Genomic DNA, 26,333 nt, shown 5'->3' with positions numbered 1-26,333 from the left:
AGATTGGAAGTGGGCAGAGCTTGTCTCTTAAAGAAACAGGGTACCCAGGTGATTGGGCAGGCCAGCATATTTACCATTATAACACTAATAGCATGGCTGCTGCCTGCATCCTCTTTACATTAAGTAGCAAGCCAAAGATCAAAACAATTGGGCAGCGTGCTTGGTTCCTGCATTCAGTAGGTACCAGTCTACTGTTAAATCCTGGCTCCAAACTTTGCTGTCTTAATGACTAGCTATTTTAAGCACACAATTAACTGTTGTCATCTGAATTTTAAAGCTCCTTATGGAGCACAATGCAAAGCAAATAGCTCTTTAGAAATTATACTTTTTACCTGATCACAGGACTTAGGAATAATGCTGGGTGCAACATGCGATTCTTCTGTCTTGCTATTAATTACATTGCCGTACACAAGAATAACGATTTTCATGGCCACATGATTAAGAGTCACTTCATTATAGCTTGACAGAGTCTCCACATATGCATAATTGGACACCACACACTTCTGAAACTTTAAATCCTACAAGAAAATCACAATTCTTTATAAATCAAAGAGACGAATTCATGCTATTAGGAAGGAAACAGGTGCCCTTGTCTGAGTTCCTTGAGGATGTCAGAATACACGTAGATTCTGGAATTGACAGAATCTATCTAACGTTTAGCATGGCTTTTGCAAATGTCCCTGAATTTGGTTTCCCTGTTTGATGAGCCATCAGTATCACCGTGTGGTCAGCCATGTGCTACTGGACTTCTAGGCTTAACCAGGCTGAAGATGCATAGGTTTCTTCTAGCGGTAAGCAAATGTCTCACTTGACAAGTGAATGTGCAATAATAACAAAGCCCCAAATCAAGGCAAGCCAGACATTGCATCTGGGCCATACAGCAAGGCTCAGAAACGAAGACTTTGGAATGGAACAGCAGCTGTTGTGGATATACTTGAGTTTGTACCCCAAAGGTTTAGATGAAGCCCCAGTGTCTCCGAATATGACTTTATTTGGGAGTAGAGTCTCTGTAGCCAGGTAAGATGAGGTTATGTAGGAGTGGGGGAACTTTGTAGACCAACTTGAATACAGGCAGAATGCTACATGAAAATAAAGGCACCCAAGTCCAACCCAAGGAAAGAAGGCTGAACCAGATGTTTCCTGTCTGCAGAAGCTCGCCTTGCTTTGGGGGAAACCTTTGGTTGTCAGTCACCAACAGGCAAGCGAAGGGCTTATTTTCTAGGGGCATCATCTCAGCCAAGTCACCAAAAACATAAGAAAATTAGCAAACAGGTTATGGAAAATTTTGCAACAAGTAGGGGGAAGAACCTAGAAGTATGGTATCAGGGTTTGAAAATGCGAGAATATTTCAATAGAGTGGAGAAGTAAAGAGCATTCATGAATGTCTGGGGTACTAAAAAGTCTTCTTTGGTTAACTCTTTCATGGGGTTATCAGAAGGAAAAGAAGGAAAAGAGTCCTAAAATCTTCTCACAATTGTTCTTTCTTTTTGTTGCTGTTGTTATTAGTGTTTAAAAAAAAACCAGCTTCTCTCTCATTTCAGGTTTTCACACCTAAAATTATTTTTGTTTGTTTTGTTTTTGGCTTTGTTTTAAAGCAGATTCAGTCTGTAGTTGAGGTTGATCTCTCGCTCTTGATCCTCATGCTTCTACCTCCTTACCCTCAGTTGAAAGTGACGTTTTTAAAGGATTGCTTATAAAACCACAATGTCACTAATGAGTTAATAATAACTAATTATGAAATCCTTAGTATCACCTAATAGTCAGGACACAATCAAGTTTCTCAAGTTGTGTAAGATGCGATTTAATACCCAAAGTACTAAATTTGTTTTTTCTGTATTTACATTATTTGATTCGGACAGTCTCTCCTCCCCTTCTTAAAGCCACTGAGTTATTGGGGGGGGGGAAATGAAATGCTTTTTTGCTAGGCAGAATAAATGAGGTTCTGAACTTATCTGATGGGGTAGGGGAGAATATCTAATAGATATTCCTTGAAGAGTAAGACTGGAGAGGTAATGGTTAGTGCTATCAGTTTGAAAGAATCTCGAATCACCTGGGAAGTGGCCCTCTGGGTGTGTCCATGAGGGATTATCTTGACCTGTGAATTAACGGAGAAAGCTCCATCTTCACTGTGGGCAGGACCATTCTCTGGGCAGGGGACCCTGAACTGGCACAGAGTAGTGAAGGGAGGCTGAACACTAATCTACATTCATCCCTCTCCACTTCCTGACGGCAGGTGTGCTGTGACAGTGGCATCATCCTGCATCCTTGACTTCACTGCCAGCATGGGCTGTGCCCTTGAACTGTGCCCTCAAATAAACATGGGTGTTGCTTTTGTCAGAATATTTATCACAGCAATAGTGTGGCTAAGTAGGTTGTGGATAAACATTATTGTCCCTGACATTTTATATTGGAACATTCTTATTTACATCATGAATTTGCAAGGCCTGTGAATCAACATGTAAGTATAAAGAACAGTTGTCCTGCTGTTGAAAGAGTTCAACATCCTGGTCTTAAGGGCTCATTCTAGACGAGCAATTGTCTTACTCCTCTGGAGAGGCAACATAAAAGGAAAAGGCTCTTACTCGCCTTACTCCTCCGCCAAGGTTTTCCTGAAGGTAATTATCGTTTGGAAACAAAACCTGACTGGCTTGGAGGATGCACTGTTTCTAACCCAAGGTTTACAGTAAGCGGAAATCATTGAGCTTTCGGTCTTTCACCTCCTAGGCTTCTGACTCACAGTAGGGGTGAGAATAAAGACTAAGTCACTTACAAACACAAGACTACAGATGACGCTGGCCAGGGGCCGACTGGAACCACTACACTTTGGAGGAAAAGCTAGCTGACAAGTTCTGTAAACCTAAGAGATGTTCATTAAATTCTTCTGATTGGATTGATGATAAGTTCAGCTTTGGGGGTATCTACCTAGTCAAAAGCTTCTAATTCTATTCTTTAGAAGGATCTTTGAGATAGCCTGTGACAAGAGGATTAACGGCTCACAGGGATTTAGGATAAGACAGCTGTTAAAACCAACTTTAAAAAATCAAACACCACCTTTCTTTCTATCTTTGTCTGAAAAATATGGGATGTATTTCATTTAAAAAAAAATTCGTGCCTACAAATGTATTTACATTTTCTTTATATAACTTACCTCACCAGCAATAACTTGTTCAAAATACTGATTTGCAACTCCAAGAGCAAGCTTGAGCCATATTTTATATTCCAGAGATGGCCAGAAGACATCAAAACCTTCATATAAATCCTCCAGGGAGATGAAGAAAGCCTGAAATAACAAAGTACCAGGACACAGACAGCTAAATTAAAATCAGTCATTAAACAGGATGGCCACCATCTCCTCAGACAACTAGTTACCAACTCAAGGATACTCTAGCATCAATATGGTACTCTAATATTTAAAAGAATTAGCATTGTGAAAAGATTATATAATATGATAAAAATCTGTGGTCCAGTGAAAGGTATACACTTTAAAAGTAGCCCCTGAGGGGCTGTAGAGATGGCTCAGCAGTTAAGAACTCTGGCTTTTCTACAGAGGACCCAGGTCTGGTTCCCAGAACCCAGGTCAGGTGGCTGACAACCATCTGCAACTCCAGCTCCTGGGATCCAATGCCTCTGGCCTCTGCTGTCACCTGTACTCACTCACATACACACACCTGCACACACACACACACATGTACACACCTACATATGATTAAAAATAAAAAGAAAATCTTTTTTTAAAAAAAATGTATACCCAGATATTCATCATTCAATAGTTACATTGAAATTCTGGCTCATGAGCCTGAGATTTGGGAAATGGGTTTCTCACCGCAGTTCATTCACAGTGCTCCTGACTTACAAGGTCCCTTTTCAGAAGCAAACTCCTTCCTCTCTGCCAGGACTCCAGCGTAATGAATTGTCATGAGCTCATTCAGATCTGTGACTAAATACATCCCTTCTCTCCTCTCCCACAAACAATTGGATGATGCACCATTCCTTCCTGCTTCTCCACATCCCCCTAAGACTATGCTCCTTCTATCAGCCTAGAAAACTGAGAACAATTTGTAATAGGAACTGCAGATCTTTTTGGGAGGGTTGTCCACACCAAATGGTATTTCAGTCACTTTTTTGTTGAACCAGTAACTAACGTGATACTTGGCAAGTGTAAACAAAAGGAAGGGAGTTTGAAAACAAATGAGTATTCTTCCATGCTTTTAGAATGGTGCAATTCACACAGCATAACACTGCAGACCATAACGTCATCTAATCTCCATGACATCGAAGGACAGGCTTCCTCTCAACCTAAATACAAAGGAAACCAAGACCCAAAGAGGCTAAGTAACTTATCCACAGGCAGGATGCAGCAGAGCTCAGCAGAGATTCATTTGTGAGAGATTAAATCTCTCTTCTCTGAGCTAGTCCATACTGCTACCATTGGCTGATCATGTGATCAAATAAAATGTCACAACCCAACTAGAGAAAAGATACTGGCATTTCTCGTCAAGAATTAACTAATAACCTACAACAGAAGTATTTTGTACCTGCAAAGTAGTTTCACAGATGGCAGTATATTCAATTTCACGCTTAAGCAAGCAGCTGAGCTCACCAAGTACATCTCCACTGGTACAGTACTCTGTGTACATAGTCTTGAACTGTCTGTCAGTCCCCCGGTTTGAGTCTAACCCAAAGGTGGGAGATGAGCTATGCAACTGTAGGGGAGAGATTATGAAAAGGGAAATAAAAATGTTAAATTCTTTGAGTATTCCAATAGCTTCAACTCTGTCTTACGATTGTTCTAGAGCAAGTCAAAGATTTTTTTTTTAATCTTAATTCTTGTCAAGAATTAAGGAAAGAGTTGACTTTCACAAAAGTCATGGTTTTGTCCATATTTTAACACTTCAAGGCAAAGGTTTTCCTCACATAAAAAGTCAAGTTGTTGACCTAGGAATGTAGCTCAGGGGTACCAGTGATGGAGGTGGGTCTTGTATCTTATCTGTTGCTTTCATTGGTTAACTAATAAAAAAAAAACTGCTTGGCCTGATAGGACAGAAAATTAGGTAGGCAGAGTAGACAGAACAGAATGCTGGGAGAAAGAAGCCAAGTCAGGCAGTTGCCATGATTCTCCCACTCCAGACAGACGCAGGTTAAGATCTTTCCTGGTAAGCCAGCTCGTGGTGCTACACAGAATATTAGAAATGGGTTAGATCAATATGTAAGAGCTAGCCAATAAGAGGTTAAAACTAATGGGCCAAGCAGTGTTTAAAAGAATACAGTTTCCGTGTAATTATTTCGGGGCATAAGCTAGCTGGCGGCCAGGAGCCAGGCAGCAGGAATGCGGCCCACAGCTCCTTCAAAATACCAGCACTAGCCTAACATGCTTGAGGCCTCAAGTTCAATCCTTAGCACTGAAAAACAAAACAAACAAAAAAACACAAGATTCTTATAAGGATTAAATAACAAATCACATTGCCTTTCGCAAGTACTTTTATAAACCTTAAGAGTAACCTCTTCCTTTCTCCATCACTTTTAACATACTCCTGGTTGGAGAGCCCTAACCTAAGATAACTGAAATCTAAAATGCTCCAAAATCTGAAAATTTTTGAGGACTGAAACATCACCATTGATGGAAAATTCTACGCTTGATCTTGTGGGATGGATCACAATAAAAATACTGTATACAACTGCCTTTAAGATATGTAGAAGGCTTACAAAGAAACAAAAATGAATTTAATGTTTAGACTGGAATATTACTCCAAAGAGATCTCATTTCCAGGCTGAGAATAAGGATGAGCCACCACAGAATTCCTGGTGTCAGAAGAAAGACTCATCTATCAGGAGAAGAACTACCATGTGTATATTTTCTGACTCTTGTTTACATTCTGTTCATTTTTATGAGAAATGCATAGAGAGATAGAGAATTGTCCTCTTCCCAGTTATAGACAAAGCTGCAATAAATTATTTTTCCCATTCTTTATGCTATGTTGTTTTCTTCATAGGCAGTGAGAGACACTAACACTTTGAAAGGAGAGAGGGGGAGAGACAGACAGACAGACAGACAGACAGACAGACAGACAGACAGAGAGACAGAATGGTGGCACAGTCCTATAGTCCCTGCACTTGGTAGGCAGAGGCAGGTGGATCTCTGAATTCGAATCAAGTCTGATCTCCAGAGTTCCAGGACAGCCAGATCTATACACAGAAACCCTCTCTCAAAAAAACAAAACAAACAAAAATTCTCAGGACCAGATAGCCACAGGTAAGATTCTGGGGGTGCCATATCCAAAAGACCCAACATATTGTCCCTTCATGGCCACCAGTTTTGTTACCAGAAACACACACACACACACACACACACACACACACACACACACACACACAAAGTCTGTCAACTTCTCATAACCTAGAATAACCTGAGATGAGTCTCAAATGAGGAATGATCTAAGCCAGGCACTTCTATGGACATGTCTGTGAGGGATTGTCTTGATTTTTTAAATTGACCTGACCACTGAGGGTAGCATGATTCCCTAGGCAGAACCCTGAACTTTACAAGAGTGAAGAAAAATGGTTGAGCACAGGCAAGCGATGATGAGTTTGCTCAGTCTTGACATCAGAGGTCCTATGGGGGCATCTTTATCCCTGGCATGAAAGTTTCCTGGAGAAATCCTTATTCCTAGGACACCTCTTTTACAATACTAAATGTGTATATATTTAACTTATTTTATATACCATGTCCTCTCCTTTTATCCTTCCACTGGAAAATAAGTTCCAAATGAGCTGAGATTTCTGTCAGTTTTTTCAACCCAGTGCTTACTCATGATAGCAAAAAGTAATCTGTTCAACCAATGAACTAAACTGCCTAGAATCAAATCCCTGGTATTAAATTATTTCTTCATATTATTTTTATCACAGTAGCTTATTTTCATTAGTGTGAAAGTTTCTGAAATACTCATTTTAAAATTCAAAAGCTAAATATACTCTTTTCCCTAGGACAAAGGCTTGTCACAAAAAATCATCAGCTGGGAACTAGGAACTGATCAGTGTATAAGCCACGCTGACCACTGTAGTCAACTACTAAGATACCAGTATGAAGGAGGAGACAGGATTCTTGCCTCCCATCACACTACAGAATTCATATTCTATCTATCTATCTATCTATCTATCTATCTATCTATCTATCTATCTGGTGTGGGACAATTGTCTATATTCTGTCAATTATGTTTTAAACAAAACGCTGATTGGCCTGTAGCCAGGCAGGAAGTATAGGCAGGGCAACCAGACAGGAAGTAGAGGCAGGTCAATGAGAACAGGAGAATTCTGGGAAGGAGGAAGCCCATTCCTCCCCAGTCCTGTCCAGACACCAAAGAAGCAAGATGTGACCTGAGAGACATGTGTACTGAGACATGCGGCTAACATAGACAAGAATAATGGGTTAATATAAATTAAAAGAGTTAATAAGAAGCCTGAGCTAATGGGCCAATCAGTTTATCACTAATATAGACCTCTGTGTGATTTCTTTGGAGCTAAATAGCTGTGGGACCTGGTGGGAGGACAGAAACCAGGCAGGAGAGAAACTCAGACAACATCTGTCTATCTGTCTGTCTATCTATCTATCTATCTATCTATCTATCTATCTATCTATCTATCTATCTCTATCTCCTCAAACAAAAGTCTCCTCATTGATCAACTGAAAAGTTTTGTTTTTTTCTTCATCCAACTTGACCTGTGAGACTCAGAGATGCAGCCAAGCGCTTATGCCTGAACGCTCATTTAGGTAAATGAGTTCAAGTGCTTACTGGTTTCCACGCCTGAACATCCTGAACTACTAATTCCTCCAGCTTTTTTGTGAAGAGTAAGTAACAACTCTGAGTGCACTTTGTAAAATGGAAAGCACATTCGAGTATTAAGTGTGAAGATTCTGTCGCAGCTGCCATCCTTACTCTCCACAGGAATGGTATCATGTGGAAGAGACATACAATTTCAAACTTTTCAGCTCCAGAACTTACCCCTAAATTACAACTGTGTATTCAAAATGCATTTAAATGAAGAAAAATTAGTTGTTCTTACACTTGCCATTCCTGAAATAATTAAGAAGATTCCTTGGGGCATTTCACCTTCTCTACAGATGATATCGCCGTAGTCAAAATAGGTGAGTCGAGTTCTTTCCTGAATGGCAAAATAAAGCAGGGGGAGCTCAATCCTAAAATTTCGTAGACCACTTGTCTAAACAGAAATAAGGTTTTAAAATTTAAAATAGTTTTCAAATAGCATAAAAAAGGAAAACATCTTCTGGGATTCTTAGTTATAGTATATATATATATCACATCAATTTGAAGAAATAAAAACACAGGCAAACAAGAACAAACTTCATGCTGAGTACTTATCACAGCAAATAATGCTAGCACCCAGTAAATGATCAGGGGATGACTGAGTAAATGAACAAATAAGGAAGTGTTTAACCCTCACTGGGGCTTGGGCTGCAAATGTCAAGCCAGGCAGCCCACTCTGGGCCGCAGAAGGGCTTTTAGGTGGGACAGGTGTCAATAAAGTGTGGTGGTTGTGGCAATGGAGATGGGAACGGAGCACTTGGAGGGGGTGAGGAAAGGAGACGGGTTTTCCCCAGTTGTTTGTGATACCCTCACCAGCAAGGTGGGGATAGCTAAGCTGAATCCCGAAAGAAGAGCAGCAGATAGCAGATACATGTGAAAAGACCTAGTAGCAAATACAAGGTATACAGTTGAGATAATTGCAAAATATTAAGTATATCTCAAGCAGAGACAGAGACCAGACTTAGCAATCCCTAGGCATCAGAATATTGTAGGTATCTGGGGCTCCACATACTTTATATACTCACAGAAATGTTTAAGTTCTTTTAAAACAGTAATGAGAATAAAGTTTTTTTATAAAGAAAATGCTGGGGGGCTGGAGAGATGGCTCAGAGGTTAAGAGCACTGACTGCTCTTCCAGAGGTCCTGAGTTCAATTCCCAGCAACCACATGGTGGCTCACAGCCATCTGTAATAAGATCTGGTGCCCTCTTCTGGCTAGCAAGCATACAGACAAAACACTGTATACAAGTAAATAAATAAAATCTTTAAAAAAAAAAAAGAAAAGAAAATGCTGTAATATATTCATTTTTAGTGTGTATGATGTGTGAGTTGATATGTACAATGTGTGTCTGTGTATGTGTTTGTGTGTGTATTTGCGTGTGAAGTCAGAAGACAATCTTGGGTGTCTGTCCTGGCCTTGAACCTTGTTTGAGACAGGGTCTCTTGAAACACTGTGTGCACTAGGCTTCCTGGCCACAAGCTTCCAGGAATTTTCCTGTTGCCTTCCATCTCACCACAAGCTGGGACTACAGAGGCATGCTACCGTGTCCAGCTTTACGTGCATTCTAGGGACTCAAATTCGGGTCCACATGCCAGCCATAGCAAACACTTTCCCATCTCCCCAGTCTGATATCCTTATTTTTATAATAACACCAACAGATACAAAGTAGAATTTTCTACATATTTTTGTGGAGGAACAGGCCTACAAAAGCAAAACTGCTTAAGTCCCCTCCCCACAAAAGTCATAGCATAACCAAGTCCAGATCCAGGTCTTGAAGACGCTCATGAGCGTAGAAAAGAGTTTGGGCTTTAAACAAAGTGAGCTAGTGAAGGGATTGTAATAGGAAAACTATGGTAGTAGTTGTCATTTGAGAAATAAATGCAATCAACAGGTCTCCAAATCACCCATACTGGCCATCTCAGAGCGTGAAGTTGAGAAAAGCAGCTCTCACCCCCACTCTACGCTGTTCTCAATTGTGTGATGGCGCGCAAACACTGGCAAGGCTACAGCTAGAAATCCAAGGGATCTAAGGTTAATGATTTGTTTATGTATTATTTCAGCCTTGGTTTTCTACCAACCTCTTTACACTGATCTTTATAGACTATTCTCGTGTGTGTGTGTGTGTATGTGTGTGTGTGTGTGTGTGTGTGTGTGTGTGTGTGTACGCACAGTCCATGTATGGAGGGCAGAGGACAGTCCCAGGTCTTGGTCCTCACCTTCTACCATGTTTGAGACAAGGTCTCTTTTTCATTGTTCACTTCTTCATACTCAAAGACAGCTGATCTAGGAGCTGGCAGGAATACCTGTCTCTGCCTTCTCTCTCACCGTGGGACACTGGGACTACAGACATGTGCTACTACACCCCACTTCACACGGGTTCTGAACTCAGGTCCTCACGCTGGCACGGCACATGCTTTACCTACTGCGCCGTCTCCCCAGACTGATAATTGCCATTGTAATTAACTGTTGGGAGTTGGAAGCAGGGAGCAGTAGAGAAAGTTAGCTTTGCAATTTTGGCTCCTCGTAGCTAGGACAGACAGTGAGGATGAATTCATCTACAATAAGAGATGCTTCTGCTCTTTTGCCTTGCGGATTTGTCAACCCAGGCAAGAGTGCTGGGCTGTTGCTGATTAAAAAGACAACCACAAGTTTCTAACTCAGTGTGAGTTTTAGCCTGGTGAAATCTGACTTAGATGGCAAAACTTAGGAAAGTTAGGAGCCACCTAACCAGCGCATTGCATCTGTAGGCAGAGGGAGAAAACCCACCAGCCCTGCAGAGTGTGACTAACTGTGGAGGGGAGAAAGGCCGTGCCTGAGCTGTCCATAAAGATGTTTGTGAGTCCTTAGCATGTGGAGTTATCTTCTCATCCTTTTTACCATGGCTCTAGTTCATTGCTGGCTGGCCAGTCAATCATTGTGAAAATTACTACCTATAAGGAACCAAATTCTAATTTTATCTTAAAACTCTGTTTAAAAATAATAATAAAACCTTCAGGGGATGCAAGCTTTAACAAGCACCCTTCAAGTGCTTCTTCCCAGTCCCAGGCTAGCCCTCTCCCATTATTAGACACCATCTGTTTTCCAAACCACCCCCAGAAGATTCCGCCAACAAGGCTTCCCTCTGGACAGCTGCTACAAGCTTCACCAACCAAACTTCCCAAGAGTCCGGACCGAAGCACAAAACTAGGATTTGAGAACCCATTTGTTGTACCCAAGCATTAGAAGAAAAAAAAATGTTCACAAATTTCTGTTAAGCCTTTCCACCCTGCCCAAGGTTGGCTAATGTTTTAGACTGAATGTTTGTGTCTCCCTAGAATTCCTATGCTGAAGTCCCAGGCCCCAGCGTGAGGCTTTTAGGAGACAGAGCCTTTGGAAAGTGCTTAGGTCATAAGGGTGAAGTCCTCATGTTTGGGATTAGCGCCCTAGAGCCCTCTTGCTCCTTCTGTCAGATAGGATCAGAAGACAATCATTTATAAACCAGACACAGACTCTCACCAGACACCACATCTGACCATGCCCTGATTTCGGATTTCCCAGCTGATTTCCCAGATTCCAGAACTGTGAGAACTAACTTTCTTTCTTCTTCCTTCCTTTCTTTCTTCCTTCCTTTCTTTCTTCCTTTCTTTCTTTCTTCCTTTTGTTGTTTTTTAGTTTAGTTTTGTTTTGTTTGTTTTTTGTTTTTCGAGACAGGGTTTCTCTATAGGTTTGGAGCCTGTCCTAGAACTAGCTCTTGTAGACCAGGCTGGCCTCGAACTCACAGGGATCCTCCTGCCTCTGCCTCCCGAGTGGGATTAAAGCCGTGTGCTACCACCCACCCAGCATGAGAAGTAAATTTTGGTTGTTTGACTATCCTGAGTGAGGTAAGCCAGACCCAAAAAGAGGAACACAGGATGTACTCACTCATATTTGGTTTCTAACCATAAATAAAGGACATTGAGCCTATAATTAGTGATCCTAGAGAAGCTAAATAAGAAGGTGAACCCAAAGAAAAACATATAGGCATCCTCCTGAATATTAACCTTCATCAGGCGATGAAAGGAGACAGAGACAGAGACCCATATTGGAGCACCAGACTGAAATCTCAAGGTCCAAATCAGGAGCAGATGGAGAGAGAGCACAAGCAAGGAACTCAGGACCGCGAGGGGTGCACCCACACACTGAGACAATGGGGATGTTCTATCGGGAACTCACCAAGGCCAGCTGGCCTGGGTCTGAAAAAGCATGGGATAAACCGGACTCGCTGAACATAGCGGACAATGAGGACTACTGAGAACTCAAGAACAATGGCAATGGGTTTTTGATCCTACTGCACGTACTGGCTTTGTGGGAGCCTAGGCATTTTGGATGCTCACCTTACTAGACCTGGATGGAGGTGGGTGGTCCTTGGACTTCCCACAGGGCAGGGAACCCTGATTGCTCTTTGGGCTGACAAGGGAGAGGGACTTAATCGGAAGAGGGGGAGGGAAATGGGAGGCGGTGGTGGGGAGGAGGCAGAAATCTTTAATAAATAAATTTAAAAAAATGAAAAAAAAATTTTTTGGTTGTTTGAAAGCCACTTGGTCTGCAGTACTTTGCTATAGCAAATCAACCTACGATAGCCAAATGGCTCTTCACTTGTGAAAGCAACCACATTCTTCAGAATATTTTCTCCTTGTTTAAATTGGATTTCTGATGTCTTCAATAAAAAAAAGCTTATTTAATTAAAGTCATATTTCTGATAAGCATTTCTTTAGTCATTGGTTGGGGCAGGGGAAATGTTTACATCCTGTACCAGAACAGAAGATGTTATTACCTTGAAGAATTCAATGAGAACATCTTTATTTTCCATCCAAACGATGTTGGGTAGGTATTTGTCTGGGGTTGGAGGTGGGATTGCCATTGGAAAGTTATTCAAGGCTTTTATTTTTGTAAGAAGTACCTAAAAATGAACATGAGAAATTATGGTGATCATTTCTGTGACAAAAACAAAAAAGGCATGAAGTCAAAACCAAGGAAATCTAAATGCTAAATACGCTTCTGCTGTACGGACTTTGACTCACAACCCCCGCCCCCACTGCCATGTATATTATACTCTTTTTGTTCCTGTTACCTTCCTCTTATTTCACTTATTAACTCAGATCAAACTTCTCATCTTTATAATTCAACTATTACATCCTACCCTCTCTTACACACACACACACACAGAAAGAGAGAGAGAGAGAGAGAGAGAGAGAGAGAGAGAGAGAGAGAGAGAGCCCTACAAATATATTATGGTCTCCACAAATGCCCCAGTTGGTGGAATTGTGCAATACAAATTTTACCAGTAAATGGAGAAGAGGGAATCAATCAATCAATCTACTGAGTCTAGCTAACAAGCCAGAGGAATGTTTCAGAGACAATTCTGATAAGAAGTAAGGAATCTTGAAATTTTTCTAAGTCTTTCTTTAATTCCCTTCCTGAAGCCTGGGCACACAGCCTGCAAGCCCTCTGCGTCCTGTTTTTTAAATCTCCACGCTTGCTTCTTCACTGAATTTAACTGAAGTTGGCTTTAGTTGCTTGAGTCAAGGTGTTCCGACTGCTGGAGCATGCCAGGCAGCACTGGCTTTGATTGCCAAGGGCATTAAGAATGCCCGGAATTGTCAAGGTAGCTCCTGTGGTTAACCGCTTTCCCCAAACTCCTCCTCTCATTCCACCCTGGGACTCCTGCGCTTCCAGAATCACACAAGGTGGGGACTGCATTACTACCTTATTCATTTCAATGCCCTCGTGCTTGTCAATGATGCCTCTTGACCAGAGGAAGGTGAGGTTTTTCAGGGCTTTAGCAATCACATGGCGGATGGCCTGCTTTGTCTTCAGGGCAATGACAACATCGCGTCCTTCGTGCTCTAGGAGCCCTGGGAAAGAATAGACTTGGTAAGCAACCTACGCAGTAACCACAATAACAACTAATATTGTACCATAGCCTTTCATTCTCACAGAACTCCTGGGGCTAGTAGGGTGAATTTGCATCCCATCAAATGGATGAGAAGATTGAAAACTAGTTTCCCCCACCACTACACCACTCTCTGTCTTATCCCCATGGTATCTCACTACCTATTTCTGTGTCAAAACTCAGTTCACTAGAGTATTGTTTTGACATCTCTGCCTCATCCTCTATGTATTCTTTGGTGGTTGGATGACTAAACGCCTTTCGTTAGAAAGAACATCTGGACTTAGGTGTGTCTTGTGAGATCAAGTGGCATTCTCATTCCTTTGTAATAATACAAGAAGTCAGGGACTAGACTCTCGGCCAAAATTAGCATTTTATGTGTCATCTTTACATTGAGCACCATGTCTGATGTATGTATGGAAGGTACTTACACATCTTTTTTCACTAAAATGAGGTGACCAGTAAAATAAAGGGTAGCCACGATCTAGAGCATAGATTTTTAGTACCAGATCCACCAAAGCTAGAGATCTGACTGCCACCTATTAGCCACGTGGCCTCAGGCAAGCTAACCACGCTAAGCAAAACAACTTCTTGTCAAAGCTAACCTTAGTGTGTTTCTTCCTAAAAACCTTGAGAGCCCAGATCTTGCATCTGAGCAGACACCCCTGCCTCCACCTTTTCCCTACACTGACACAGCACCTGCCAGGCTCTCTCTAATGTTCTGTACCAGGCTTCCTTCTTTCAGGCTGCCTGCCAGATCCCAAACCATGACATGGAGACTTCTTACTAGTTATGAGTGTGTGGCCTAACTTAGGCTTGTTTCTGGCTAGCTCTTTTAACTTAAGTTAACCTGTTCCTCTTTATCTACCTTGTGCCTGAAGCTTATTGCCTTTCTTTCTTTCTGTATGTCTTACTTTTCTGCTATCCGCAGAGCAACAGAGCCTTGAGGAGTATCTGTCAAGAAAAGGCTCCCCCAGGGAGACAGGGGTTGCATCTCTGTGCAACCTTCCCTATTACAAAAGGACAAATGCTCACTGAAGAGTTGAAAAGCTTAAAAAATAGAGTGTATGCCCACAGAGGAAGGAGAAAATACCCATCTGTGGTTGAATTCCTCCAGAGAGTTCTCTGGCTCTTTGGAATTTTTTCTTCCCAGAACTTTTTCACTCTGACACCAACAGAATTGTGTTGTCAGTGACCCACAATCAGAGAGGAAGCTCTAATTCATGTGACCAGTGTCACATGCGGGAGCTCTAATCCATGTGACCAGTCCATGTCACATGCGGGAGCTCTAATCCATGTGACCATATTTAGAAAAGGGCCTTCATAGAGGTGATGAGGCTTGAAGGGTGCCATAATGGTGGAGTCCCCACTGTGTAAAGATGGGTTCTCATCCTTATAAGAGAAATTGGGTACCAGAGTTCCTCTGTCCATGCAGAAAAGGTCAAATGGGGACACAGCAATGAGGCAGCCATATTTACCCCCCAAGAAGCCAGGCTTCACCAGAAACCAACCTCCATAGCACCATGATCTGGGATGTTGGCCTTCTGAAGCACAGAGAAATAAAATCTATAGACTCACAAAACAAAACAGAGAAGCAAATGCTCCAATCACTCACCTAGTTCTTTAATAGCCTCTCGTTTGTTTTTTTCTAAAATGTCATACAGTTTCTGTAAGAAATTAAGGAATGGTTCTTATTGCACCAAGTACAATCCTGATTTTATCACCAGAGAAAAAGTTAAAGAAGCGTCACAAAGGAATTCTCACTTAGTTTGATTTAGGGGAGCTTTTGTCTTCCAGAAGAATTTCACTGTATTCCCCAGACTGGGACTCACCTTGCTATGAATGGTGCAAGGCTGATGTTTTGCATAAGTACCTTGCTTTACTGTAACTGTTTTTATTTTGAAAGAAAGAAAGAATAAAGAAAGAAAGAAAGAAAGAAAGAAAGAAAGAAAGAAAGAAAGAAAGAAAGAAAGAAAGGAAAGAAACAGGGAGGGAGGGAAGGAGGAAGGAAAGTACCCTTCACTCCACTGTGCACCACTAAGAATTCTCATTGGCAGAGACCTATTTGAATGCATGCCTAGGGACACAGCTATTTGGGGATCTACTTTGCCAAGAGCACATTAACAAGTGGAATGGTGTGGACATGCTCTGTAAACGAGTTCATGCTCCTAAAGGCCACTCCTTAAATAATCGGAGAAGTAACTCCACACTGAGGCAAACAGATGGTGTGATTGCTTTTTCAACCCCACGACAGCTACAGTGGGCTGTTCACTGTGTCCCAGGCAGTGCTCCTCATAAAGCTCACTCCAGCTGTCAGTCTTTCTGGAGCGTTTTCTTAGCCACACCAACTCGGAGGCAACAAAGCACAGTCCTCTGGGTTGTCACATACAGGCGCCTGAAAGTCATTCAGATACTGCTTATCGGAAACAATAGGTTGTTGTGGGAGGTCCTTCCGCTCCTCCAGCCTATAGCCACTGAGATACCAGCCCATTGGGGGCAGTCTCTCTCCCTTTAAAAAAGTGGCCACTTCCCTCTCCTCTCTCTCTTCACTTCCTGCTCCACCAGTGACTAGGCTCCCTTCCTGGTTGCGCAGAGGGCTGACGGTGATCTGTAAGTTTTTTCCCCTTTAAATAAATACCACCCTATTAATCATAATTCCAAACTGCTGTGGCATTGTTTGTGACTTACGCCTTCAATAGGTCTGTTATCTGAAGCTTAAACAAGAAGAAATTGTTTTTTCCTGTTTGTTTGGACTTTTAAAAATTACACCTAGTAAATCCCTTTCTTTGTATATGCAAATGAGATATGTCATCTTTTATGAAACACTTCCATATTAGTAATAGTATTAGACATGGCACCAACATACTCACGTCCAGCCCTTTTTGAATTATGCTAAGTCTCCTTTGTGCAGAACTGAATTTATGTTCACACTGAGATTCTGGGCAACAGTACCTCCTGCCTTCAAAGACATCACTACCAGAGAGGCAATGTCGGTCGCCTCACTGCAGGTAAACTGCCATAGGCCAGTTTCCAGAAACACCCGGTGTTGTGGAATTTAGTTTAAGATGTGTTACATTTGTTTATGCTGTGGGACATTTGTTTAATGACGCAAAGATGTGTGGCATTCTTTTAGGCTGCATTTGTCTAACTCTGTGAAGCTGTGTATCTTTGTCTGTCTAAAACCTGATTGGTCAAATAAAGAGCCAATAGCAAGGCAGGAATGAGGACAGGTAGGGCTGGCAGACAGAATAAATAGGAAGAGAAGTCTGGAAAAGGAAATCAAGGAGGAACAAGAAGGAGGAGGACTCCAGGGAGCCAGTCACCGAGCTTCACAGCAAGCCACAGAGCAAGAAGTAAAGAAAGATATAGAGAACAGAGAAAGATAAAAATCCAGAGGCAAAAGGTAGATGGGATAATTTAAATTAAGAAAAGCTGGCTAGAAACAAGCCAAGCGAAGGTTGGGCATTCATAAGAAAGAATAAGCCTCCGTGTATTTATTTGGGAGCTGGGTGGTGCCCCCCCAAAGAACAAAGAGACAAAAAAATTTAAAAAAAAAAAACCCAGTCACTTCAGAAGAAGCAGCTACCTAACACATATCTCAAAAAGTCACTGAAGTCTTTACTGAAGTCCTCTGTTTCTGAATTTTTATTTTCTTTCATGTGTAGGGGTGTTTCATCCAAATTTATGTCTGCACCATATGAGTGCTTGGTACCTGGGGGACTAGATGCCAACATCACATCCCTGGAGCTAGAGCTAAAGATGACTGTGAGGTGCTGCTGAGAAATGGATATGGAGCCTCTGAAAGAACAGCCAGTGCTCTTAACCACTGGGTCATCTCTCCCTTTAAAGTGCCAATGGAGGCTTCTTTTCTACCTTAGTTATCAAGGCAATTCCTCCAGATCCCTCTGCCAGCTCCTAAATGTCTCCAAATGTCCTTAGCGCCCTCCCTGGTTTGTCTTCTCTCATCTTCCTCCTTCTAAAGCCTTTTCCCCTGTGAACTTCTCCACGTTCTCTGTTTTGTTTCTTTGTTTTCTGTTTGGGGAGGGCTGTGGCAGGGGAGGGAAAGGGTCCCATTGTGTAGCCTCAGCCAACCTAGAACTCACTGTGTAGTCCAGCATAACCTAGAAACAATTCCCACTTTTGAAATGGGACGTCAAGGGTGCAGAAGGCATGCAGGAAACAGAAACTTTTCAAATAAGAGACTCAAGAGACAGAAAGAGGGAGAGAGAGAGAGGGAGAGGAAGGAAGAAAGAAAGAGGGAGAGAGGGAGAGGGAGGAAGAAAGAGGGAGAGAGAGAGAGGAAGAAAGAAGGAGGGAGGGAGGGAGGGAGGAAGGGAGGGAGGGAGGGAAAGAAGAGAAATCATTGCTAGGAGAAAAAAATAATCAAAATGATGGTCAAAAAAATTAAAGCAACATTTTAATGGGTCTGCAAATGAACAGAAAGAACGCAACAGAGGGCTAGAGAACACGCAGAGGACTAGCGAACACACAGAGGGCTAAGCATTACATTTAACAGGGGCTGTTTCTGGCTGGGCAGGAGCAAGCTGAGTCACTTTTACTTGCCAACTCTTCTTGGACCAGTGACTCATCGCGATCTACTCACTCTTTACACCCATCTCACTACCAGTACTGTTTCCACGACCATCAGCTTCACCGTGAGGCTCCGTAAGCGCCCAGCTCACATTTGGCTTTGTTCAGCATTTTCAGTTCTCTTTTTGGTGGGTAATCATCATCATCATCATTATTGCTTTTGCTTGTTGTGTCTTGTCTTATTTTGTTTGAGATAGGGTCTCACAGAGCACACCCAAGTGCATACACACACAACCATACACCCACATATACGCGTATGCACACACATACACACATGAAAGTTTACACTGTTCTCTGAAGAACCTTGTATAACAAACCTTTGAACCTGTTTGACTACTGACATCTGTCTGTTGGTCACATACCTGACAAGCTGATCCTAAAGACAAGAGTATACCTAGGTAAGGTAATTCCCATCCACCCATCCTCTGCCTGTTTCTCACCTGATAGATTGATTCACGACCAGAAATTTGCCTGACCAAAAGTTTGGCATCTTCCTGACTTTTGACATAGCCTTTTGTAATACTGTACATCAAACTGAGGCTCTTCTTGATCTGTACGTCCGCAATATTTATTAGTATTGGTATTATAATCTGGAGCAATAAGGTGAAGGAAAAATCATGCATTTAATTAAGTGTTTTCTCTTTCATGAGGGTCGAGTTTACAATGCTATGGGCATACACGTAAGCAGGAGAGCGTGTAGGTACAGGCTGTGGAGACCACAGAGGGAATTAAAGGCATTGAGCAAGGCAGAGGAGGCAACAGAGCCGTGAGACAGAAAAGTGGAAAAGAGACTGGGGTGTACAAGAAGAGGCAATGGGGTGGTAGAGGAGGGAGCAAAATTAATAAAAATATAGTTTTATTTGAAAACCCTAGATTGAAATCTAATACTCTGTGTTAATTTATTTTTTTAACAAAAAAAAAAATCATGAGGAAAACACCCATTCTGGCAGAAATTCTCCAAGTGTCAAATGTAGGCCAGCAAAAAACATGTTCAGGAACTTTCTAGAAATGAAGAATTTGGTCCTGTCCAGAAGTTCAGTGTCAGACTCTGTGGTGTGTGGTCAACGGGGCCACTGACTGCATCCATACGCACTTGGCTTTGTGACCACTCCTGAAAGTCAAAGCTCTGTGAATAATTGACTGTAGCTTTAGGTGGAGTCCCAGTCCCTGTACGGCAGTCTCTCTCCTCTTCAGTATCAGAAAGCAGAAGTGGTGGCCCAGGGCGCTGAGTAACAGCTTTGAGGAATAAACGCTCTCCCTGCACCATGCAGGCCTCCTTCCTTCTTTGTTCTACATTTCTCTACGCCGGGCGATGGTGGCGCACACCTTTAATCCCAGCACTCGGGAGGCAGAGGTAGGTGGATCTCTGTGAGTTCGAGACCAGCCTGGTCTACAGAGGTAGTTCCAGGACAGGCTCCAAAGCCACAGAGAAACCCTGTCTCAAAAAAAAAAATAAATAAATAAATAAATAATAAAATAATAATACATTTCTCTACTTTTAGGCTGCGGCCACCTAATGCAGCGACTTAAGAGGTTGAGATCTCTTATACCATCTCTCCAGTCACTATCTCTGTGACCTTCAGCAAACTCCCTGTGACTCTGAGGACTCCGTTTCCTCCTAAGCAAAATGAAACTAATATGTAAGGCCTAGGAACCCAATGGAGCCACTGCTCCAAAGCCAACTGTCACAGCAAGGTGCTTCCCATAGAGACAATGCTGGGTCAGAGCACAGGAGCATTCGGTGAGAGACTCAATATCAGTAGAGGAGAAAGTAACAAGAAAATAGTACCATGGTGCCAGAACTAAAAGAACAGAGTTAGAACGTATGAGCTGCCATTTGATTCCAAACTTGGGTGTAGAGGGATTTTGTTTAAAGAAAATGTTTTCAAAGTCTTCTCTTGTGATACACTGACACCCCCTGAGCTGACCACTGATGCCTAGGGCATCTAAAATAAAGATCTCCAATGTTTTCCCAACCTTTGCGAAGACAGAGATGTTTCTTTTTGAAGTCACCTTGGACTGAGGCTAATTTTTAGGGCACCTAACTTTATGTAGAAGTTACACCTACCCCAGAAGGTTATTGTAAGAGTTTAACTGGATAAAGTATATAAAGTACTTGCCCCAGTTCCTGGCAAACAGTAAGTGCTTAATTAAAAAACCCAACTATAAATAATATTGATCTATTAAATACACTTTACTATGATTTTGTTCAGGCAGTACAAGACAGAAGGGTTAACTAACTGATCAAGAACTGCTGGGCACACACTCAATAGCTTTGTGTTTGTTTAACCATCTCCTCTAAAATGAAACATTCTATTCTGGAGGAAGTCTCCTTAAGACTCAGAAAATAAACCACTCACAAGTATCAGAAAGTCCCTGAAACTTAAAAGGCTCACAAGGCCTCTTCCCCAGATTATGTAATGGTGAGGACTGCTGGGGAAAGAAACTGACCTGCCAATTCTGAGTCACCTCTGTAAGTAAAGCCTCACCCATACTTCTGTTAAGTAAACCCAAGAAACTCTGCTTGAAGAACATTCTGAAAGAGACAGCTCCTTCTCTCATTTTCTCAAAAGAGTGAAGCTTACTAACTCACTTAGTAAACCATGCAGCGAACCAGTATTTTAGCATAGGAAGCCTTACCTTAAAGATAGGAAGAAACCTAATTATTCTTAAATATCCTATCACCACTGTAAACTGGATCAGAATCAAGCTGTCTGGTCTCAGCTTGACAAAGTAGATGCACAATATATCAACGATTCCCATAACTATGATGAAAAAATCCAAAATATTCCAATTCTGAAGAAAGTACTTCTTTTTTAAAATCATTATCTGTTTAAAAACACAAACAGAATATATGTTACTCCATAACAACTATATATTGACATAGGGGAGAGGGAAATATTTAAACTTGTAAGTTAGCTAGAAGTGAGTTACACCCTAGGTGTGACCTTTTTGTTTTATGTGTATGTGTGTATTCACCTGAGCATATGTTTACGCACACTACCTGTGTGCAGGTGCCCATGGAGTCCAGAAGAGAGCATCTGATACCCTGGATCTGGAGTTCTGTGGAATAACCCTTCTGTGTACTGTGAAAATGTGTTGCTGTCCTTTTTAATAAAAAAAAAACAATTGACTGATAGCTAGCCAGGATTTAGGGGGCAGAGAGAAGACTGGGGAGAAGAAGGATGGAGTCAGAGGATCACATAGAGTGATAGAAATGGGTTGACTGAAGTTACAAGAGCTAGCTGAAAATAAGCATAAGCTACCGGCCAAGTTTTTATAATTAATATTAAGTTTCTGTGTGGTTACTTAGGAGCCGGCTGGCGGGATAGAGCTGATTGACGGGACAGAAAGACTGTGTCTACAATGGCTAATTGTGAACTACTCAGTGTGTTTGCTGGGAACTGGACTCAGACCCTGTAGAGGGCACTGCCCCTTCTAAGCTCTGAGCCATCTCTCCAGTCCCATGAGTTGTATTCTAAAATCTGAATTTTAAGCTACTTGTCTGGAATTCCCCCAAATTATTAATACACATCAAAATGTTTAGTGAGACTCAAAATATAGCATCTATAATGGAGCTGCAAAACCAAAATAATAATTTAAAGGCAGTAGACAAGTTTGCTGCAATACTATTAATAACGAAGCACCATCAATTACCATCACTGAGTCTCCTGTCCAGGCACGTGACTTTCAAGCCAATTCATTTGTATTTGCTTATACATTCCATGAATCATCTGAGGGAAGCGTTTATACCTGAAATACCAGTTTTCTATCACCTAACCCTTGGGAGTCTCTCTACTAGGATGAGATGCAGCCGATGGCCAAGACTGACACTAAGGCTGTGAACATCCCAGGATCCATCAGCTGCAATAACAAATAGCTTCTGGTATCAAGTTATTTTGATAATAAGATAACAGAAAATGGATTCAAAATATCTGAATTATTCTTTTTTTATACAATATATTTCTATTTTCCACAGTACCTTCAGTGTTGATTCTAATGTGTATAAAAACATAAAATAGTAGTTTATGGACATCAGTGCTGATATATTTAGCTCTCTTGCAGTTGGCCATATGTGTATTATCATAGGGAAAATATACATTACTGCTACAATATATGTGGCATATTCAAATTCTTCTGAAATTATAATGCGATAGACAAAAATCAGAAATTTATTATTCCTGAAAAAAATAAGAGCAAATAATATCAAGTCATTTAAAGTATAACAAGTAAGCAGTGAAGGCCAACATCAGTCTAAACAAATCAAACTGGACATAATATTAAATATGTAAGTTAAAAAAAAAAACAAGCCTACAGCCAAACCTTTAGTCCCTGCACTTAGGAGGCAGATGCAGATGGATCACTGAGTTTGAGGCTAGCCTGGTCTACAGAATGAGTTCCAGGATAGCCAGCACTATACAGAGAAACCCTGTCTCCAAAAAACAAAATACTACTAATAATAATAATAGCTAGCATACTTTACATAGAGATTATAGTAGAGGAAGAGAAAAGGCTGACTCTGTTAATGTATATAATAAATTAAAAGCAAGAAACAATAAACGTAGAGGGATATGTGTTATTCGTTAGCATTGTTTAAAATTTTTAAATGGGAGAAATATTCAACAATTACCATATTCGTGCAGGGCAGTGGTGGCACATGCCTTTAATCCTAGCACTCAAGAGGCAGAGGCAGGCAGATCTTTGTGAGTTCGAGGCCAGAACTCACAAAGTTCTGGTCTACAAGAGCTGGTTCCAGGACAGGCACCAAAGCTACAGAGGGAAACCTTGTCTCGGAAAAAAAAAAATTACCATATTCATTTCTTAAAACTTTCTAATCCATCCAAAATAGAAATGAACAAAAGAGGTCTCTGGATATGATAGCTGTTTACTAGCCAACTTGATTGGATTAAAAAACATCTTGGTTGTGAGATTTCTTCCTTATGACTTTTGCCTAGGTAGCTCCCAGAGGCTTCCAAAACAATACAAAGGCTATTGTCGTTGTTCCTGCTTAACCACTAGAACTAGATATTCTACATTTCTAAATCCTTATCGCTGACGACATCTACTCTGGACACAGAACACAGAGAGGTGAAGCTGAAACTGAACTGGACTCTTCCTCCCTGCGGCTCGCACTCACAGTGATGGAACGTGCTATCTAGGCTGTCAACGGAGAAATGTCAACTGTGGACCTTGAGGGTGTTCGTGATAAACTGCCTGGCAAGATATGCCCACTGGTTCAATATTGGCATGGATGTGCTGAGAGAAACAACCACATCTTGGTTAGATTGGAGGCCCACTCCCCTGGACAAGATATATGCCTACCACTATAGATCTAACCAAAAGCCCATGGCCAGGAGCTCCCAGTCCTCCCAGTGGGCCTGCACTTGATGCTTTGTCAAATGCCTTCCAGATATATATGTGTATTCTCATAGGCTCACACGGCTCTCAGCCTCCATCTTTTACAGTCCAAGTGGGACTCATGACTGGTCAAAATAAGGCACTGCTGAGTGTCTGGCCTTAAATGGGACACTGATGCCGCCCGCCTTCTCTGAGGCTCAAGGAACATCTTGGATGGGAGGTGCAAGGACTGTGAGAACCAAAGGATGAAGATGGATATTGTGGGGCGCTATCTTCTGGATATGGCATGGCTGCTGGAATCATCAACACACAGCAGGTGTGACTACGGTGGGTAGGGCGGTGCACAGAGGAAGAGAGGGGGGAGGGAAGCAGAAAGGGACAGACAGACATCCTCTCTCACTGCTCCCAGATCTGAACAAGCAGCCTTACTCTCCCAGGGTCACCCTTTCTCTGCCATGACGATCTACGCCCCTCAAACTGTGAGCCAAAGCTATTCCTTCTTGAGCTGCTTTGTGTCCAGAATCCCATTACAGCAATGAGAAACAATGCTCTTGAACATACGTCAGGATGTTAAGGGTTTACTTTTTCATGTTCTCTTTAAATTTATTCAATGGAAGAAAGCAGAAAATATTCCCTGTATGTTCTTGTTTTTGCATCCTCTTTTGGAAAAGAGAAGCTGTTTTCCTGCTCTAAAATTATATAAGTGCACGGTCTATATAACAAAGTAAAAACTCTACCCAGGCTAAGCAGAGCATGTATTTAATAATATTTTGGAAAATCAGACATTCTTAAGGTACAGTTGATTTTCCTTAATTTTAGACATTTATCCGACAAACAAGGTTGCCTTGGGCTAGATTTGGGCCACTGCCGGTATGGCTCACGCTTTCCCAGTCCTCTACCCAGACGAGCAATGCAAGAAACCTGGTATACGAGCTAGCCCTAAAATGCCATCATCTTCTTCTATAAGGATGTCAGTGAAGTTGCTGAGCTAGAAGAGGCAAATACACTGTTCAGTCACTACTTAACCTGTAAACATCTGTCACAAAATTAGTCTAAATAGGAGGGGGATCTACTCTAAAAGTGTTGCAGTGGTGATATTCTGAGTATGATGCTCTTAAAGGTCCGTAATACTTACCCAGGTAGCCGGGCGGTGGTGGCACACACCTTTAATCCCAGCACTCGGGAGGCAGAGGCAGGCGGATCTCTGTGAGTTCGAGACCAGCCTGGTCTACAGAGCTAGTTCCAGGACAGGCTCCAAAGCCACAGAGAAACCCTGTCTCGAAAAAACCAAAAAAAAAAAAAAAATACTTACCCAGGTACAGTGAAAAGTATCCTTTCTTTGTGATATTCCAAGTAAGTTAACATGTTTTTAAACTTTATAAGCCAACTCCTAGCTCTCACATAAGTTGAAACATCAGAAATACTCATGAATCTAAGAAAAACACATGTGTGTTGTTAAAAATAGTATCTCAGTTAGGACAATAAAAGGGGAAGATATACTAAATATTAATGTCAGCTTACTGAATATGCTGTCTTAGCCCTTTGTTCCTGCACCTATCCATATCCGTGGTCATATTTCAGAAACACTTTTAGCCTGAGACTCCTGTGCCCATGTTCCTAGAACCCTTCCTGACCTGAGACAGGACCTAATTAAAGTTTCTCTGGACCAGCCCCCTTAGGAGTTTTAGAATTAAGCTTCCTTTTTCTCATGTTACGCGCCCCTAAAGGCAACTGAATGCCCCGGCTTTCCCAAATATAATCCCCAGGCCAATGATAGGTCTCCCATAGAGATGACCAGACTGCTGATATAGTAATCACCACCCAGTTGTTATCTCTGCCACTGACTCACAGTTTTGTCTCAGATACCCACTCACTAATGCTAGCCAGGACAGTGACCGGATATTGATACATCTCTAAGACAATGAGCTTTTCCCACCACACTGCATGGCATCTAGCCATACCATCATTTAGGCCAACTACTCCAGAGCTCACTCTATCCCCGGAGAGCAATCTATAAACAAAATCCAGGCTGCTGTTCTTTTTCCAATAACTTAGAGAATATGATACAAAAACAAAATACTTAGAAGAGGAATTAAAGCTCTCTAGAATCTTATTCATGGATTCCTTTGTCTCTTATCGAAGCCTGATCATCTATGAAACTCATGAGCGTGGGAGGCAGAATAAAGAGGGGCATTCAGAGTAGATAGATGCGGGATAGGGACAGAGAGAGCGATGAGAGTTTACCAAGCATGTTCAAGACCCAGCGCGGAAAAAAGCAAGGGGGGGGAGAGGACCAAAGGAGGGAGGGCAGGAAGGAGGGTGGGAGGGAAGAAAAGGAGCGGGAGTAAGAAGAGGGAAAATGTTATTGGACAGATGGATGAGGGCACAGGTGGACAAATAGGTGGACACAGAGAGAGCCAAGATGATAGATTGGTTAATCCTCATTTAATTCTCAGTTTGTTCATAGCCACATATTCATTCAGTCTGGGAAAAAAAATAAACAAGTGTCTCACTTACTTTCCGTGGATGGGGCAGTAGCTTTTGGTTGCACCAATTAATATCCGGGCCGCCTCTACCCCAAGGACCCCATCATTACATTGCTTTTCAAAGCTGCTCTGAAACAGTTTTGATATTTTAGTATTTTATACTTATAAATA

The 26,333-nt window shown here is 41.8% G+C and overlaps 1 protein-coding gene across 1 annotated transcript in view; it reads right to left on the bottom strand.

The window, feature by feature from the left end:
• Window positions 1-26,333, bottom strand: part of Slc9c2 (solute carrier family 9 member C2 (putative)) — a 64,651-nt gene that overhangs the window by 8,281 nt on the left and 30,037 nt on the right. Inside the window, exons 15-26 of the mRNA XM_005364014.3 lie at window positions 26,194-26,291; window positions 24,989-25,108; window positions 22,301-22,499; window positions 20,959-21,147; window positions 18,759-18,908; window positions 15,344-15,395; window positions 13,545-13,693; window positions 12,613-12,738; window positions 8,059-8,157; window positions 4,536-4,703; window positions 3,149-3,280; window positions 333-518 (exon numbers count right to left, since the gene is read on the bottom strand). Of these exons, the coding sequence (XP_005364071.1) occupies window positions 333-518; window positions 3,149-3,280; window positions 4,536-4,703; window positions 8,059-8,157; window positions 12,613-12,738; window positions 13,545-13,693; window positions 15,344-15,395; window positions 18,759-18,908; window positions 20,959-21,147; window positions 22,301-22,499; window positions 24,989-25,108; window positions 26,194-26,291 (1,668 nt within the window). The remainder of the gene's footprint in view (window positions 1-332; window positions 519-3,148; window positions 3,281-4,535; window positions 4,704-8,058; window positions 8,158-12,612; window positions 12,739-13,544; window positions 13,694-15,343; window positions 15,396-18,758; window positions 18,909-20,958; window positions 21,148-22,300; window positions 22,500-24,988; window positions 25,109-26,193; window positions 26,292-26,333) is intronic.

The sequence above is a fragment of the Microtus ochrogaster genome (genome assembly GCF_000317375.1).
Source record: "Microtus ochrogaster isolate Prairie Vole_2 chromosome 6 unlocalized genomic scaffold, MicOch1.0 chr6_random_2, whole genome shotgun sequence".
Lineage (NCBI taxonomy): Eukaryota > Metazoa > Chordata > Mammalia > Rodentia > Cricetidae > Microtus > Microtus ochrogaster.
This window is presented reverse-complemented; position numbering and strand designations above follow the sequence as displayed.